A 19,652-nucleotide genomic window follows, 5' to 3' on the forward strand; every position below is an offset into this window, starting at 1 on the left:
AATAATGGAGTGTGTTTGCAGCATCCCTCAAATTCTACCTTACCAAAAGACTAGAAATATTCTGATAAACTTGACCTCTGAGCAGGGGAAGGATTCTCCCTTCTCTACTGCAAACTGGGCAGGAGGCATTAGGATTAATCGCCATAGCCCCTGATTTGTTTTCAATGACAGAAGAAATAAGAATACCCTTCCCGACCCCATCACCTGCCCACGTTTGTCATCCCAAAGCAATGAAATAACCCTCACAGCATCCCAGCAATCAGGGCAGTAAAACTGACCAGAAAATGTTTATTTCTATTCCTCCCACACCACCTAACCCAGAAAACATTCACTTTTTGCCCTATTCCCTGGAAAATTTCACTCTTAATTAGGTTCCAAATCTCCTTCCTTCCCAAACACCCATTTCTATGTTGCAGTCTTCAGAATGTCTTCCGGGACATTTCCCTTGGAAGGCCAACTTCTCCGTGTGGGCACGAATGCCACTTTGTCTGAACAGCCCAATTTACTGGAAAACTATTGCTCCATCTCCCCTGACAGCTTCCCGGGTTCCGCGTGCTGCACAGGCTCTCCGGCCACAGCAGCCAGCCTAGCTGCTGCGGCGGCAGTTCATTTTTCTTCCAAAGGGAGAACAAGAATGGTCTCCTGGGCCTCCGAGATCTCATTACAGAACAAAAACCAGCACCTTGTAGCACAGCGAGTGTGAAGGACTTACGATTTCATGACTCTCTCTGCAAGAAAAACACTAAACAGAGAGCACCGTCGAAAGGAAAGGAGGTAAGGCGGTCTCTGCTCTTGCCATCTGCTGCTCCTTGCTGTCTCCCTTTCCCCATTTTCTCCATACTGCTCGGAAACTTGCTGAAGCACACAGTCCCCCTCAGCCCCGCTCCTTTTTGCTAGGTGTTCGATCATATCTAGCCATGGCTCAACTCCAGGGCTCCTTAACTATGGCAACACAAACAACAAGTTAACATGAAAACTGGAAATGCTCCATATACGTCAGGCTCCTTAGGTCTCCGAGGAAAATTGCAGCAGGATTCCCAGGCCTAAGACAGTGGTTCTGGAAAACTGCCATAAAAGGTAAATACTGTATAAAAGCTGAGAGTATTTTACCACCTGCTTTTATAGCCTAGTAACTGTAAAGCGTTTTTTTGCAACGTTGCCCGTCAAATGAAAGGAAAATTCCCCCCTATGTTATGTTCAAATTTTCAGTTTCTGTTATGTCAATATAACAATCTTTTGTAACAAGAAGACAAAAGCTTCTCCATCTTCTTGGGATCAATATTATTGCTTAAGCGAGGACAACCAGTATCTCTTTGTTAAGGCTCTATATTCTTGTACTGCCAAAACATAAATAAATTCTAGCTCAGTAGATAATAATCTGTTTTTTCAGACCAAAGGCTGAAGCGGTCAGGATGGAAAACCTAAATACCCTTTAGTCATGCAGCACTGTTCTCTCCCAAGTCCTGCATACAAATAAAAAAAAAATCTGATGGTGCAGGATGGTCTGTGTAGATGCAACTCTACCAAATGTCAGCTCATGCCAGCAGGTCAAGGTCTAAAGTAAAGAGAAGTACCACACCGCCCCAAGGCTCTTTTCACACCAGCCCCCCTCTTCCACAGTGCGATCACAGCAGATTCACTACTGAAGGACCCTTCAACAGGGAGCTGCAGTTATTCCTAAAGCTAGGGAGGCATGACCTGTAAGAAAAAACTTGAGAAATAAATCTGGAGCAAACCACACAAAGACACCTATACAGAGTCAAGCAGGCCCCCAAAATGAATTGCAAGCACTGAAAACCGTGAGAAGTCTGTCATTGCATGGCTACAGCTGCATTGCCTTAAGGGGTCACACATTCCAGGTTTTTAAAAATGAAACACAAATCAACGCATTTGTGTCCGTATAGCCTCTGAAAGAACCAGGGTGGCACAGTTAATATTCAGAAATCAGGAAAAGGCAATGCAAAAGTAGCCCCTACAACCTTAATTCCAGCGACTTAGGCATGTATGAATGAGATGTAGTACTTAATTACATAATAATAAATTGCTGAAGTGCCTCCCAGCAGAATTTCTCATCTTCACGTTTCCACGTGAACCACAGCAGGACTTCAAAATGGTTTTGAGCTTGACAGTTTATTATAAAGACTTCACCTCAGCCCTTACACAGATGTAGATGTTTTTGAGTTGTGGGAAAAATCCCGTGAGAAGTACGCTGAGTAGGCAAAGTGAATTTCAAAAGATCAGGCCTTGATGAAACCTGCACCTGCTTTTGCTGGGACACCTCAAAAGGGTGTTCTTCTTGTCAAATGTTAACCTCCTGCCCTGAGGAGAGATGGTGCTTGAAGCCGTAAGTTTTCTTTCCTCCTTGTTTAATCATATGAGGAAGAATGTACCTGCCTATGCACGTTCTCCTCATGCTCAGAAATCACACCTGGAGGACTTTTGTTAATCATATCAAGGATGTTCATCTTTGGAAAGAAACAGACTGACAAAAAGCACACTGAAAAATAAACAGGAAAAAAAGCTCCACACAAACTTATCTGGTCTTGAGGTATCCCAAAGCACGGGTGTTGAAGATGTTAAGAAATCAACTGCTGGTCAATTGGGATCAGAACAGAATCCGCTCTCCCTTAGGAAGCAGCAATGCTCAGTTCTGCTCATGCTTTTGCCTCAGATAAGGAAAAGAAATAATCCTTATAACAGGAAAGCATTTTAAACACGTAAGCAAGTCCTACCGAGCAAGATGGGATTCATATCCCTGAAATGATTACCTGAATAGAAATGGATGTAAGCATGCGCTTCAGCGGCCCACTGCTCCACTGCAGGGGGAAAAAAAGGACAAGCCAAAGGGAACAGCTGGGCTTCACATGAAAATTGGGGGAACTATTTCAATAAGCCTTCACTATTTCACCTTTCCTTCTATCATATAGTGACTGCTCTTAACCTCACAAAATTGTTTCCAAGAAAAAAAAAAAATCTTAATTACTTTTTAAACAAGATTGAGTTGCTGGTATGAGGAAGTCCCCAACGTTCATGCAACAAGGGGCAGCTCTCGGGGCCAACACAATTCCTCCCAAGGATGCCAGTAGCCCACAGGCCGTGTTTCTAGTATGATATATACAGTGAGTTGTAGAAATTGCAGGTGTTTAGAGAAATAAGGTTTTAAAAAGGACAGACTCAGTATCTTCCTCTTAGTTCTGTCCTTCTTTAGACACTAGAAATCAATAGATAATGCTTATGCAGCCGCTTTTTAAGCAAAGGTAAAAATTCATTTGATGCACTGCATCTTGAAATTGAGTGCTTTTAGTACCTTCACTGTGCAGCAATGAGGCAGTTTCTTAAGCGACTCATGAGCATTCTTGGAAATGAATGGTTTTAGAAGCACCAGAAAGACATGACACATGACCTTAACCTAAGGAACTGAACAACAATTTGGAACATTATGGCTTTTGCTCGTTTACAGCACATCCAAAACTATGAAATTATACGCACAAGCCCATCTAACTGTTGGGCTTCTGGGTTTCATTCCAACAAGCTGGTTCTTAATATTTTTCAAGAGAAGTCAACTCGCACAAATTAAGCAGGTGGTGTTCTCAGGGCTGATTCCTGCGATGGATACCCAAACATTCTCCTCTTTTCCACATCCAGGAAGCCCCGTCTTCCTTGCAAATATCCTTCTCTAACCAGCAACCTGTACGGACCTTGCACTAAACAATGGGAGTCCTCTGACTTTCAGGTATTAAAAAATGAATCTCATTCCCAAATTGCTGAACAAGAACATACATTAGATATTCTTGAATCTATTAAAGCAGCGTCCGAAATCAACCACCTGCACAGCAGATCTACCAATATCCACCACTGTTCCATCACCAGCGTAGCATGCACAGTGAAGTCCTACCTCCTACATGCAAAAAACAAGCTAGATCACGCTTCTGATGATCAAAACGTACTGACATTTTCAAACGACTACATGTATTCTAAAAACTGGGTTATCACTTGTTTCACCTCCCGATTAAACCTCTCCCGACTTAAACATCACTTGTTTTACCATCTCCCGATGAAATATCTCCAGCACTGTAACAGTGCTGCTGTAAAATGCATATTCAACACAAGTTTTTGACATTCACTTTTGTGCTTAGTGAGCTCAGCGTGATTAGAGCTATTACAGTAACTACAAATGCACCTGCACAACACAACATAATGAAAAGATGAGAGAGAATGTGTGAGACCACTTAAGGAGGTACCAGAGAAACATTTTGGTTTACCAGCCCATTTTTTGTGTCATCGTTCTTCCTGACTCTCCTCAGCCTCCTTCTTGGGACACAGTAGCCACTGCAAGTGTATTAAAACTTTAACAAACCTACCAGAAATGAGAAATTCAGGATTTCTTTTCAAAGCCAATGTTGGGATTACTCAGCAGAGCGCCCTGCTGGGGTTGCTTCACGGCAATACAACCACTTTGCTCGCTGGAGACTCAGGCTATTTCCCCTCTCATTTTCTCAGTTTCTACTTGATGGATGTGCTGAGTCTGTTCATTTACAGGAGGAAACTCAGGAAAAGAGTTCTTGCTGATTAATTATAGCCTACTTGGAAACAGCATTTTACTAGTCAATTAGAAACAACTCTCTAAGGCAAACTGTATTTCCATGTGCCCACACCCGTTCCTCCAATAAATCATATCATTCTGTATTTACACAATGGGACATATTATAGCACAAATGAGCTGCCTAATGCATTTCAAATAACACTATAAACTCATATAACATACTAATCAGAACGGAGTAGAATGAGAAGACAGAAACTGAAGTAACTGTGCTCTCCTCCAGGCTCCAGTCAGAAAATTGGTTTGTTTGAGTACTTGAAAGACTGGGTCCTACCACTCACCTGACTACAACTCTTAAGAAACATGATTAGCTCTGTATGTCCACTTTCTTCCTTATAATGTAACAAATACAACAAAGGGGGGGGAAAGGGGGGAAAAAAAAAGTACAAGCTACACTTCCTTTTATTAACTTCTGTCAAATTGAAGCATATTGTGTCAGCTTTTGTAGCCTTTTGGTCAGTCTCAAATTTGCACAGAAGAAAAAAGCAGTGCGTGGGCAATTACACATTACATTTCTTTTTTACATTTTATAAAACAAAGAAATCTCCTCCGTTTAGTCTGGAAACACTCCATAGCTCACTACTGACACATGGACAGAACGGACAAAAGTTGAAGAGTCTTTACCACTGCGAAGCTTCCACCATGGAAGTGTAAATATGGTTCACTGCAGACATATGGTATCTCCCCGAAATTAGCGGGATCGGTGTTCAGGACTCAACATGACTTTGGACAATGCCCTACAAACCCACTGCTACTGCTAGCTACGTCTCCTAGCAACAAGTTTCTTGCTCCTTCTATTGCAAGGCCGTATTTCTGGGAGACACAGATGAGCGACTCAAAGAAAAGCGGAATAATATTTATATTATTTTACTTAGGAAAGTTTTCTTCCTTAACACAACCCGGACATAACAAACTACGGCTTCCCATTTTTACAGAGCTAGCCAGGGGCTTGAATGGCTCCTGCCTGTTGCTCCAGTGGGCCGGTATATTGAAGCAGACTTCCAGAGCAGAAAAACACAGCTCTCTCCCTTCCCCCTGCATATATTTTTCCACATCCTTTGCCTCTCCTTATCAGAGCATCCAGCACACAGCTCCACGATATGAACTGATGACCCATATCCTATATGCTTCATTGATCCTTTCACCGACCAGCTTCCACTGACTTGGCCGAAAAGCCCCAAGGTGAAGCAAGGTTACGCTGCTTTGGGATCGACGAGGCATGCGTGGGAGCCGTAAGGAACAGCAGTGTGGCACAGAGGGAAAAGGAAGCCCCTGAAGCTGCATGGGCAGGAGAGAGAGGCTCTGGGTAAAGCAGCTCTGACTTGTGTCTTTAGTCTCCTCAGCAGCTCACCGCAACTGAGCAGAAACTTTATATGATGTGGTACCACTGAACAATTCGTGGAAGGCAGCACTGATGATACGGTGCCCTGAGTGAAGAGCAAGAAAGTACTCAAAAGATGTTAATACATCCACGCACCTTGGACATCACCTTCTCCCTCCATAAAACAAGTCCTATCATCAGAGGCTCTATGTGAGTTATAGCTGAAAGAGCGCAGGAGCATTTGCCTATGCCAGCACTGCAATCCAAATAATTTGGTGATAGCTGGGGTGTAAAAAGGTGCTTTGTAAAACCTGGCTCCACTCTTCTACACACAAATCACTGGCAAATTCATACTTCCCTGGTACAAAGAACATCAGGAAACCTAATTCAGATTTCTAATTCCTGCATTATATGATAATTCTATTTCACCAAATTACTTTCGCCTTGCGATGTAGCTGCATTTATAATTATTTATTGCCCAGCTCAAGGTTAAGTGAAGGAACAGCCTCACTGAGATCCTGTTTAAGCCCTTATTTTTCACAATGTGCTACAAAAGATTAATTACTTTCTATTTTCTCCAATAGAGCCAGAATTAAAATTGCCATTTGATACAAACTATTAACACAGCAATCATTTTGAAGTAGCACATTGCTTCTTATAATTTAATACATTTCCCCTCTTTTGCTTATTCTATAAAGTGGTACTTGGCAACGTTAAAAATTTTCATTTGTGGAGGTTCCTTTGTAGGACCTGTAAAAAATCCAGTCTTTCGCACTCCTGCAGACTCGGTACCTGATGAAAGGTAGCTCTCAACAAAGAGCAAACTGGAAACACACCATTGTTGAGCAGATGCTATTGAAGATGTTCTGTTTAATCAGCATGCTACTTGGAAGCCCCAAGGACAGTGCTGAAGCATATAATAAATTGTTTTGATAACACAGGCTGACAGAAAGACCAAGGATACATATATATCGCCTAAATATTTGCTTACTCAGAAATGGATTTCTTTTTTTTCCTTGTTTTTTTTTTAAGTAATGCCACAGGGCTAAGGTCTTTTGGAGAGAAGTGATTAGCAACACGCAAAAGACTGCTCTTACTTACAGGCAAAGACCACTCACTTCTCATTATGGTTCTGGGTTTTTATTGCATAAGCAAACAGAAGGAACACGAAGACTGAAGATGATGAGAAATTCAAACACTTTCAAAAACATGAATTATTCCAAACAGTAATATTTAGGCAAGCACACGCGAAGATCCTACGTAAATGATTCCAAAAGCTACTTACCATTTTCAGCACTCAGTGGGAACTCTGGGTGCCCAACATTTACAGGTAACGAATGAATCAACAGCTGCCACAGTAAAAGCTGCTTCTTTGTTTTTCGTATTTACCTAAGCTAAGGAACTTACAGACAGACAATAGCCCTGAACTGGATGGCCACTAAGGTGCCTACGTTAATATTTCCTTTAACCCTGGATGCAAGCTCTTTGCTGCATCTCAGGGAAGGAAAAGAAAATCCCTTCACATTTATATATAAAGTCCTTAGCACAGAGGGCTCTCAAGGCTAGCTGTAGCTCCTTGGCATGACTACGGTACAAGAATCGTTATCGCACAGATTGGACTGTCTCCCTTTCCTTGTTAAGAGCTTGTAAGACGGTAGTCAAGAGACTGTATTTCTTGCCAAGAGATTATCCCGAGCATTGCACTGAAAATAAAAATTAAATTAAATTAAATCCATAAAAATACAGAAGGAAAATCTGTGGTAAAGTACTTTTAATCTCATCTCCTTTCAGGTATACTGGGGTAAAAGATTATCTAACTTCCCATTATTCAGGTATGGTTGGCTTAGGGATTCAAACTTCTACATCACGGACATCTCTAGGTTTGAAAGAGCATTTTTTTAAAAATGAATTTAAGTTTGGCATACTGAGTAGTATGCTTATTTTTCTCTTCATCCTGAAAATAACATCCCTGATGAGGATATAGTCACGTCTTGCCACCAGCACGTAAACAGAAGCGGCAACAGCAGCTCTAAATGGTATTAACCAACCTCTATTTGTCAGTTCTGGAGTGAATTAACGTAAAATGACTCGCATTTACAGCTAGGTCTTTAGACTGGCAGCAAAGGCTGAGTAAAAGATCACCTCTTTCCCTTCTCAATCTACATCTGTCAGCCATGGGGGAACCCTTACCAGAGTCTGTAGCAAGAAAACCTGCATTTATCCTTATCGTTCATAATGATAAACGCCAGTGATACCCACTGGAACTTCAGCAGGGACTATGCATCACTAGTCATAACAGAAATAATCAAGCTGTTGTTAGAACTAGACATTCAGACAGCAAATTAATTTTTTTTTTTAATTTTATTTTTCTGTCCAATACCAGTGACAGCTACCAGCCCTCACGCATTACAATTAGCTCATGCTGCAGGAATGCTATCTGCTCTGGTGCATAATGAATGAGCTGCAACAGAGAGCAGGACCCGGGGAAGAGGTAAAGAACTATTTGGGGAGGTATCACGTATCCTTGCCTGTTGCTAAGGAAAACAGCTCCTTTCTTTGAGAAGACTCAAGGGCTGCCTCCTTCGCACACCCACACTGTCAGCCTTATTTCATTTGCAAACAAACAAAAGAGAAATTAAGACAATTGCTCACTTGCTATATAAATGCATACATTCTATACATCCAGTGTTGGCGAGTCAAAATGAAAATGTCCTTGCAATTGCCAAGGGATGTTGTTCTTGAGGACGGTTTAGGCAAACAATAACTGATTGTAACAAAGGTTGAACACAATTCAGGTAAAGGCACTGGGACTTTTTTTACATACGAGGGCTGGTCAGCAGAATGGCACCTCAGTTACCGGGACACGGTTCTTGAGTTCCTCTGCCCTAACACTGAATGCACGCTGTGGCCCTTCTTCCCGGCAGCTCATACTCACACGCATTTCTTCTGCCGCATCCCAATCTAAATAAGTGTCCTGTTCTATTAAGTTTTAGAACTGCAAAGTGTGCTTCGGTTCTTAAATCCTCAATCAATAGCAACAGTAAGGCAAAAGCCCCCCCCCCCCAGGCAGCGCAGATCTCTGGTGTACATTCAACAGTATTTCTTCAATTACTAGCTTAGACCCAAAAGCCCTCCTGCACTTCTCCATCCCATTGCACGCTTTCATCTGTCGGAAAGTTACAGAAAATTGAGCCCCAAAGCCTACAGACCTACTGTGAGCAGCATGCCTGAAGCAGAGCTGGAGATGGCCTCTGCCCCTCCAGAGAGCCCTTCTAGCACCTCTGTCAACGGCAGGGCTCCGCTAGTTTTAGCAATGGCAGGATGGTATTGGAAAAGAAAAAATAGGAAAAATAATAAAAAAAAGAAAAGATGAAATCTGTCTGTGCTCTCAAGGACTACAATATAAACCTCTCAATTATTCAGTGCTGGAAATTTCCATCGCAAGAAGTGGGAGCACTGTGCATTGATCCAACACAGAATTAGCAATACAGATGATGTATGACTCTCTTTGGCAAAGAAAAGACAGAAATACAAAGATCCCTTGTAGACACCATTGAATACCTTAGAACATTCCCTACATCTTAGTGTGGCCTCTGCTATTTTTACAGTGGCTATTTTGAAGTCCTATCCAGTCCATAATGCTGTTAGACATCTTTTCTCTTTCTGCTTCCTCCTGTACATTAACTGACATGGGATTAACGCATACTAATTCTCTAAAAAGAAAAAAAATTTAAAAACCTGTATTTGAGTGTGAAACTGGAGGAACACTGTCAAAAAATGGCTTAGATTTTAATTAGTGCTACAGAAGTTGAACAAAACTTGAGAAGCCTTGAAAGAAAACCACAAATAAATGTCTGTCTTAAGACTTTTATGGCTGTCGAGCCTACCGGTGTTCTTTTCCTTCAATATTTGCTGTCTCTTGGTGTGAACGCTGAATAATTAAACAAGTCATTTGAGGAAGAACAAAGCTTTTTGACAAAAGTCATTTTGCCTTTTAATTTTCAGAATCAAGTACGCTGCAGGGAATGTGATAGTATTAATTCTGCTATTAATTTAAATTACAGATATTCTGTAAAGCTGAACGGTGGTTGAGTACTGGTGCAGCACTATTACTTAATGTCAGAAGGACAACAGGATTTAGTGTTTCTAAGACTAGAAATAGAAAAACTTTTAAGCTGTAGTCCTAGCTTTCCCAGCAAGCTTCTAAGAAGTCTTGAACGCAATATTCAGTCACAGAATCCTCCCCCAGCAGTAGAGGAATGAAATCCAAGGTGCAAAACTTGAGCAAGAAACTCCCTAAGGGTAGGTAATAGGAAACACTGAGGAGGAGGCTGGGTCTTGGAGCTAATCTTAATCACACACCATATACAATGGCGAAACAGTACAAAGGCAAAAAAAGAACATAAAATATATAATCAGAACTAAGCGAGTTTCTTGCTTTATGCCGTTCTTTTTCATGCATTTAATTCTCTGTTCCTTCACACCTTTAAAGAAAGAACTGCAAGAAAGATGTGGCCCATCCCTGAACAGCAGAGATCGCGGTGAGCGTTTCCCCCCGCAGTGCACAACATGGGTTAAAACCCTCTCAGGTCAAGGCATCCGGGTTTCTCATCCCATGGGAATGCATAAAGTTGGAACCAGATCATAAAATCAAATTTAAAAAAAAAAACCAAAACCGCAAGGGCTCTTTCTCCTGCAGATGTGATTTAAGAAAAAAATAAAAATCAACACCCAAACCCAAGCCTGAGGAGCAGTCCCCTAGGTTTGCTACAGGCACCTCCACAGCACACCTGTCAGAAGCAGCCTCTAAGGCAGCTGGCAGGAGGAGCGCTTAGCTCTGCCGCGCAGATGCTCTTGGTCTGAGACACTCAGCACCGTCAAAATGGAAGCGGTCGTAGGTGAAGATGCAAGTTTCTGGGCAACTTAAACATAAAATACTTGGGACGGAATCTAATAATATCGGTATGGATCACTCCAAGATCACAATTTTGAAGTCAGTCCTCCTCCTGCAATTGCTGCAAACTCCTTCTTGATCTGGCCCTACCGTTTCATAAACTGCTTTTAAATTTCAAAGCCTTACTTCGACGTTAGCGAACGCAGCACTACGCTTAAGTACCTGAAACAGCAGAGCTCTGTCCCTCCCTTTCCTGCCAAGCCCCTGTAAAAATGAGACACACACCCCCTGCAATGCTTTCCAGGAGATGCAGTATCTGCTGGAGAAAAATATAGCATTAAACGCAGATGGACACCTTCAGTACAAATCCGTTTCAACAGTGCAGTAAGCAATTACTGTTGGAGAAATAGTTTCTTCGGATAATTAGATACTTAAAAATGGAAGTTGTTTATGTTTATATAAGCACAGAAATTACAGATGGAATTATGCAAACAAATCTCTCGTGGACCATGAGCTCCTGTCAGGTTGTTAATGAAGGTAGAAAGCTGCAATCTTTCTTTATAAGGTTCTCTAACGACCATGATAACAAAACAATTTTTTTTTTAGTGCTGCACATTTCCCTTCCTGCTTTTTTTCCCCCTCTCAGTATCAGTTTATAGCGACAAATGCTTTCAGAAGACAAAGAGGATGAAAGAGACTTGACAATGACACTTCTTCAATTATGCTGACACCTAAATGATTAAATTAAGGAGAAATTTGGTATTTCACTGTCAATTTGACTCTGATTTCTACCTAAACACATTTATGGACTATGTTAAGGTACATTTTGTCTTTGCTTAAAATTTGTTTCAGGGATGCATTAAAGAGACAATTACCTCTTTTTTCTTACTGGAAGCTGTAAAGGCTAATAATACAGTACTCCACCAGAAATATTACCTTTCCCTCAAGAAAAACATTCGCTGTTTACAGAAGATCCATGGATACTTGTTAAGAAAGGACTCTACACCAAGGCAGTGTTCAGATATATACTTTCCTCATCTAACAGCTTCCTTTCGCCCGTGGTGCTACTGTACACAACCAACTATCCTGCTTTCAGGAAAAAGCAGAGATTTCCTATGCAATCTGAGCCTTCCCATGCTATCTGGGCACTGAAACAAGTTATAATGGCAACATTTGTTGATTCTCAAATGAGAAATCCTAAAAATCATTGCATTAATTGCAGGAATTAAAGACTACCCAATTATGCCAAATACCGTCTTATTTTCTCTGGAAATATTATAGCAGAAACTTCTGACTGGAAGGTTTTTTTAACCGAATACTGTAGGTCTAACTTTAATCTCCTCAAAAGACAATCTTCATTACCGATGCAAAACACACGCTACAGATTTTTACCTTGCAACTGTGTGGTCAACCAAGCTAACTGCCTTTTAGGACTATTGCCCAAACATGAATCTAAATATTATTTTATCCATAAAATTTCTGTTGCGTTATGAAATTATCTGGAAGACATACAACAATGAACCAAAGTTGGAAAAAATCATGCAATTTGTTGCAGCTTATCCGTTTGTGAACGGCAATAAGAACAGTTGCTTATCCCAAAGTAATACTCATGTACTTATCCAGCTCATGTTTATGAAGCACTTTAAAGATAAAAAATCCTCACAGTACACGGCACTTGCTATAATGAAAGAAAATACAGGGACACAAACAGAAAATAACACACTGCTGATTTCTTCTATCATGATAAAATAGAAATCGTTACTGATTTATCATCAATATATCTCCATTTTTCTATTCAAACACAACAGCTAGGAATAAAAGCTTTCGAAACTATCAATATAGAGATAATTACTGAAGAATAAAATGCTAAACATGCAATTTATAGAGTACTGCTAGAGGGAAATACAGAAACAATATTTTCTTCTGTGTGGTTACAGAACTGGGCATTTCACAGTATCTTAAGTATCATCTGTTACAGAGTGCAGAAATGACTAACAGCAACATAAACAAATAGTTTGAAAAATGAGCATACTGCTTTTCAGAAGAGCTGCCTGAACATGTCCTGGGAATCCACCTATGGTGTCCTACGCATGCCACAGTGTGGCAGACACCGCCTTGGACCCTGGCCCCACTCAACCGCAACACTTGGAAAACCTTTGCCTTCCGCAGGACCGGACACAAGAACGGTGCAGAAGCAGCATAATGAAGAAGAACAACGATGGTATGTATCTAAGTGAAATAAAAGTATTTCTGTTTACAGACCATGCTACCATGCCATCAGATACCACATTTTGGCTTGAACAGAAACTAACATAAATCAAATGGCAGAGGATTTTATAAAACCTTCATGGACAATTCTCAAATCAACATGGGTGATTCTCAAATCAACAAGAACAACTCTTGGCGGCTTCTCCTAGAAATGGGTCGCTTATGTTCTCACACAAGCCGGCACTTAAGGAAAAAAAAGAACAATACAAAATGTAAATAAATACACACAAAAAGTTCTCCTCCTTCTCTCCAAATGATTTATGGCTGCCAGAGCTCTAATCTAATTTTAGGTGAGCTCATCTTTTTTTCTGCCCTGGAACCATTTTAACTTAATATTGCTCTCCTTCCAGAGCCACAAGAGAGTACAGGCTCCCTGAGCCACCACAGATGCTGTGCTGACATTTTACTTTAGCTGTTTGCTGTAAAAGTCATTGGTATCTCTCTGCTCCTGAAGAGACCTTTTCTAAGAAAAATGAAAACAAATTGCTGGCATTAGATCAAACTTTGACCTCTGCAGCCCGAAGCGGGCAAAGCAAGATCTGATCCTTGCTGCTGCTTTGAAAGCTTCCAAAGCTCCTCCAAGCAGGCAAACTTTTTTTTTTTTTTTATTTTAATAAAACATTTTCTGAGCTGCCAGGAGGAGGCTGGCCTGCTGTTCACGCTGCCGCAGGAGCCAGCCGGCAGGTACAGGCAGAGAGCCTGGGCTCCCGCGGGAGCTCCCAGCCTGCGCGGCAGCCGTCCTCGCCCCGAAGCAGCAGCAAGTGTTGCGAGGTCTTTGGAGAAGCCATTTCAGAAATTGTCTCTTCCTCTGCCTCCTTCCCATCTCTTCCCCCTTCCCTCCCTCAGCGTTCCCTGTTTCGCCAGCGCTACTCTCCATCACGTCTTCATTTTCCTGCCCCTTGTTGTCCCGGACAGGGATAACACAACCCTGCACAACCCGCTCGCCTGCTGATGTGAAGCAGTCTGCACGGGAAGGGAAAGTGCAGTCTGAAATGCTCACTTGTTGATTGCTATTCTCCAGTCACATACAAGTTGCTAGGAAGATTTAGAAGATTTTGTGCTCGTTTTGTGGTTGTTTTTTTTTTTTTTTTTTTAAACTGGTTTCTGAAGGAAAAATGAGTGTGATTGCTCTGCCAGTTTTCCCTTCAAATAACCCTCAGAGTAACTTTTTGAGCTCGCCATCTGATTTCTATCACATTTGACACAGAGATGGAAGTTTCATAAAAATCAGTGCCTTGAAAGAGGAGAGGCATGCCCCAGCCTACCTGCCCTACCATCAAAAGGCTGCGTTACGAGCTAGCAGTTATTTGCTCTGTTTAGGTGCCACCGGACAATCTGCTGCGGTGCCATAGCACTGCCTCCTGCCCAGCAGGCAGCTACGGGGCATCGAAGAGGAACCAGAAGAGATGAAGACTCTGCAGGTAGGCTGAGGCCACAGGGCACACGAGGAGCGAAATGTATGTGTGTGGGCAGGCTCACGGGAAGAAAAGCAGACGCAGCGACACTGGGCATGAAACCATCTGAGACCATCACTGAATCATTTGGGTTTTTGGTGTCTCGGTGCTTACAGTGAACTTCCTGCTAATATACTTGCCTACGCTTTAGTTTCTCTTTTATTTTAGTACAGGTTATGTGACATTTTGGAAAGTTAGTTATTTTCCAAACACCAAGGGATGCAGTGGAACATAAATCTGAATGATCTTTTCACCATCTCCAATAAAATATCTGTAGGAAGCTGCAAGCTGCTTCCTGGCATGCCTATCACAAGCTCGGACGACGACTATGGGAAAGGATGTAACTGAGCCCAAAGGGATGAACCAGCTTGAGGAATCTGTTCTCAGCCAAGTCTCAAGATCTGAGAATAGCTAAATGCTTAAAATCATCACCCACAGCAGGGAGTCTAAACTGTAGTCACAATGTTTTCGTTTTTAAACAAGAGATAAGAATAATGTTTCCAACTGAGCAGGCAGCTGAAAGAGCGAACTGCAGGAAAAGAGCGATGTGCTAGAGATTCTACACAAACTCCTTGACTCATGTTTTCCAAACATGTATGGAAAACAATGCAGTAAACACAGAAACAAAATTAGCATTTGCATCTCGGCGTTGTCTGTACTCAACTGTAACAGCTCCTGTGCTACAATATATTTTTAAAACTAGGATTTCCTCGAGATCAAGTGGCTGGGTATTCTACAGAACATCACTCAGGTCCTTCAGGTCATCTCTTGTGCACTTCATTTACCGTGATCTTCACTATGCTACGGAGGTAGCATTAAACTGACAAATATGGTTTTATAACAACACAGTAGACCCAGATAATGTCATCTAAGTTGATTTGCACTTAGGTTCAACGGCCCACTATATAGAAGTAATAAATATGGCACCAGACTGTTAGACAGGAGAAGTCAGAAGAGACAGATGACCTTTGAGCAATATCTCACCCTCTTCTCTCTCAGGAATGTATAAAGTTATGAAAGCAGATACTGTAAGCCACCCTGACACTGGCCAAACACTGATTTTATCAGAACACAGAATAGCTTAAAAAAAATAAGTAATCAATTGCTTAGTTATAGCTGCATTTGCTGTGTCTTTGTTTCCCTGAGCACTTGAGAGAGTGCGAACAAAATTGCCAGCAGTCGCATTACAGAGACAGGTTGACGGCTGGACGACCCCATAAGTCTTGTTCATGTCTCGCGTCTGGGCTCTTGACTTGCATCTTAAAAGACTTTTGTATCAATGCCTTAGCAGGGAACCTGCTTTGCCATTCAGAAGGGTTTCTGCCAAACCCAGACAGAAAGATGAATGCTTTGTCCTACGTGGCATGTCTGTAATTGCAAGCCCTACCGGGAAACAACATCCCCCCACACACCTTGGAGTTACTGTTTGAGACACCCTACGAGGGGAGGTGTGCACTAAAGAAAAACACAATCAATATAATTTGAAAAAAAGAAAAAATAACCTCCAAAGCCAGAAGAACTGTTTATTCCCTTGAAATGCGAGGACCCTTTCATGAGCACGACCCCTGCCCTCCCGCCAACATGCACCAGCCCAACTCTGCCTACGTCTCTCTCACTCTGGTGCCATCAGGAGTGGCATGACACAGCAGGAAAAGAGACCGGTTCACTGTGAGACCTGCTACTCACTCTCTTACAGTGTAACGGCCCCCCTTCCAGCTGCACGTCGCTGCGGGAAGCTGGTCCCAACTGGCACCAACCACACGGACCCACCTCACCGCTCCTCGGGCTCAGGGAGAGCAGAAAGTGGTGGAGCACCAACAGCCCCTTCTGCAACACTGCAAACCTGTCCGTCGTGTAGTCTTACAAACATTGGGGGAGTTTGTATGATGAAGGACAAATCTCAATGGTTGGCTTGAACACGCAATGTGACTGCTCACACCAGTTCCCTCCCACCTCTCCTTGTGCCCCGTCACGTGGAGCACGGACACTGAGGACGTGGCACTGCGTGCAGGACAGCAGTGGTGGAGAACGCAACCTCCGCTCTTCCATTGCTTGGTATCTCCAAGCAAAGTGTTTCTCAATTTGTAATTCACCATGTTTTCAAACATACCAGTGACCAGCTTCCTCCTCTGCCGTTCAAATTCAAAATCAAAACACGACCAATAGGTTTCACCAGCAAAGGCACGGCGAGCAGCTGAAGAAATGAGTAACAGATGCAAATACCTGCTTGCTGTGCAGTCTGTGGGATCTGTTGACTCCGCTGTGCGTTGTACTGAACTGAGGCAATGGGTCTGTACTGCTGAGTTGTTGAGGTAGGGTACTGACCAGATGGGTAATAATACACTGGCATCTGCAAAGAAAGAGAACAGCAACTAACTACGGACTCTAAAGCTCAAAGATTCACAAAATAAAACAAAACTGGAAGGGGAGCAAGAGTTCAAGTCAAGCATATTAACAGTAATCAAGAGGAGAGGTTTGCGTTGTGTCTCTTCAAGAACTGCTGCTTGCTTTCGGCTTTGCTAGGAAAAAGGCTATCAGTGCCCAAATTTCTTCTTAAATACTTTAAGAAACAGAAGAAAAAGAATTTTAGTTGAAAGATACAAAACCATACAGGATGCATAAAATGCTACATGCATATATCAAAGAAATCACAGTAAAATGTCAAATGCTGCAGAAAAATGCATGCAAACAACACCTTCCACATCAACATAATAAATATAAGACAGCATGTTGAACCATTAAGTGAACTCTGGAGAAAATGGTCAATTCGAAGCAAAGAATGGCCTGGAGTAAAAATATATAGAAGTGAGATAGCGGGAAAGCTGGAGTGTGTGTGCCCTTAACACTTGTAGGAAATGATTATTAAATTCATGCTTTCATTTAACAGCTACATCTTTCCTTACATGAACGTCTTCCCTGTAAAGCCTCTCTCACACTTGGTGTGAATACAATTACAGCTCAAAAAACAATCAATCATAGTTGTTCTTTTGCAGGAGCTGAGGGTAGGCACTGAGTCAGCGAGTTCTGCCAGGTGGGCTTCTTTTTCCTACTCTCCTCATTATAGAGCAACGTGACTACATCACCTTCTCATGGAGGCGAACATGGAAGTTAAAGGGTGACTGGAGCTAAAGGGTTTTTTTCCTACATATCATACACCACCATTACCGCGACACTCAAGCTAAACAGTTTTCAACTGACCCTTGGCAAGTTCCAAGCACTCAAAATTTTTTGTTTCCAGCTGTAGTGGGTTCTGCGGGTACGTGACAGTTTAGCAGCGTATGGTATCAACAAACTGCAGAGGGCAAGGGCTTGGGAGAACGTTGCTCCTTTTGTGACTTTTGCCACATCTGTCAGCATTTCTTTATAAATCATACAATTTTTTTTTTCCTTTGTGTGTAGCATTTATCCTTCTCAGATATATGCACAGAGTCATACCAAATGCTTTTGGGGTTTTTTTCGTACAAAAATGAAAACTATTTTTGTCACTTTTATTTGCATGGACGATATGCTCCTGACCAGCTTATTCAACTTGATTACCCATAAAATAAAGTATTAGCAGAGTAAAGGTAACTGCATCCTTTTGTATACTGGTAGGACATCATAAGAGAGATCAGAAACCTTCCTAGAGATGATGTCAAATGAGAAAGAACAGGCATAGATACAAAAGACTAGGCAAGAAGAGGGTACGGATGGCTAATTTGGCAAGTAGGAGACTACTGAATGGGTAACTGTGGTGGGAAAGTTGACCCAGACATTTCAGGTGCAAACATCACTCTTTAAACATCACAGCAGTATAAATAAGGGATCAGGCAAGTTTAATGTGATAAACTCATCTCGTGGAAACCTCTACAATAGGAGACTTGAAAGAAGTGATAAGACTCAGCCTAAGCAAAGTCGATGCAAATAGCTTATCCTGCCTTGGAGGAGGGGAACAGAGTAGACATCCTCTCAAATATTCTTTAATTTCTATTACCGTATTCTACAAATTAAAGAATATTAAACCCCTGTGGAAATACTCTCACTTCTCCTGGCTGCAGCTTAGTCGCACTTAAAGGATTTAAATTTATTTGATTTACCCTCAACTTCCTCATTTTCCTTGTGCAGACAAGCCCCTAAGATATTTGAAAATACACGAGCATATGAGAACAATGTGAATTATCCCCTGTGGAAAGATTCTGTAGGTATTAACTTTAAAACATAGCCTGAAGAGTATAGGTTTTGAAGTGAGGTTTATAGCTGAACATGCTTAGCACAAAAATATATCCATACACTGATGCATTCAGAGTAATTTGGAAATGTATTTATTTTTTACGACACAGATAACACCTCAGAGTTAGTCAAAAGTGTTCTCTCCCTTTCTCTCATTTTCTCAATTCATTGGAATACATTTGTTACATACCCATTTAGAAGCTTATCAGAGTGCAATCTATCACCCTGAAAAATGTTAGTAGTAGAAGCATTGGGTAAAAAAAAAAATAAAATAATTTCATTTAGAAAGATTAATGGATGAATTTGCTAGTAATCATGCACACATCACTTGCAAAGAAGAGGTTTGGGTTTGGTTTGGATTTTTTTGTTTTGGATTTTTTTTTTAAGAGATCAGACATTAAAAGAAAGGCTTGTCGTAAAATATAGACATGGATAAAATAGGTCTTTCGTGGTTGAGGGGTTTGGAAGGATACGTTTTCATTTATCTTGAGTACATCTCTGCGTCAGTAGTTGAAACACGTTATTTGTCCTTTCTGATATTACTTTGGTGAACAGTGGAATTAGAGGGATCAGAGATAACAAGTATCACTTACATCATCTACTCTGACCCTCTTGAATTTTTTAGTTTCTCATTACGTCAGTGTTACTAACACCTCTGCTTATGTGCTCTTCGACAAAAAACATTACATTTCTGCAGCAGCCTGCTGACGTGCCAGATTATACTTGAATTCCTTTCCCATGTGAACGCACAATCTAACCTTGAACCTTTCGCTTGTTTAACATATTACATTTACAGAACCAGGAAGTTTCCACTACACTGACAAGCGTGCCAACACAGCTGTATGGTTATCCTAAAAATAAATAAATAAAAAATTAAAAACTATGCCCTTCTAAGACCACAACCTA

General features: G+C 41.5%; 1 protein-coding gene across 15 annotated transcripts in view; it reads right to left on the minus strand.

Moving 5' to 3' along the window:
• The window catches only part of ARPP21 (cAMP regulated phosphoprotein 21), a 200,057-nt gene that overhangs the window by 22,483 nt on the left and 157,922 nt on the right, over positions 1-19,652 (minus strand). For all 15 annotated transcript variants that reach the window (XM_054190877.1, XM_054190879.1, XM_054190882.1 and 12 more), the window contains one exon: positions 16,761-16,887. In XM_054190877.1, the coding sequence (XP_054046852.1) occupies positions 16,761-16,887 (127 nt within the window). The remainder of the gene's footprint in view (positions 1-16,760; positions 16,888-19,652) is intronic.

This window comes from Rissa tridactyla, chromosome 2 (assembly GCF_028500815.1).
Source record: "Rissa tridactyla isolate bRisTri1 chromosome 2, bRisTri1.patW.cur.20221130, whole genome shotgun sequence".
Taxonomy (NCBI): Eukaryota; Metazoa; Chordata; class Aves; order Charadriiformes; family Laridae; genus Rissa; species Rissa tridactyla.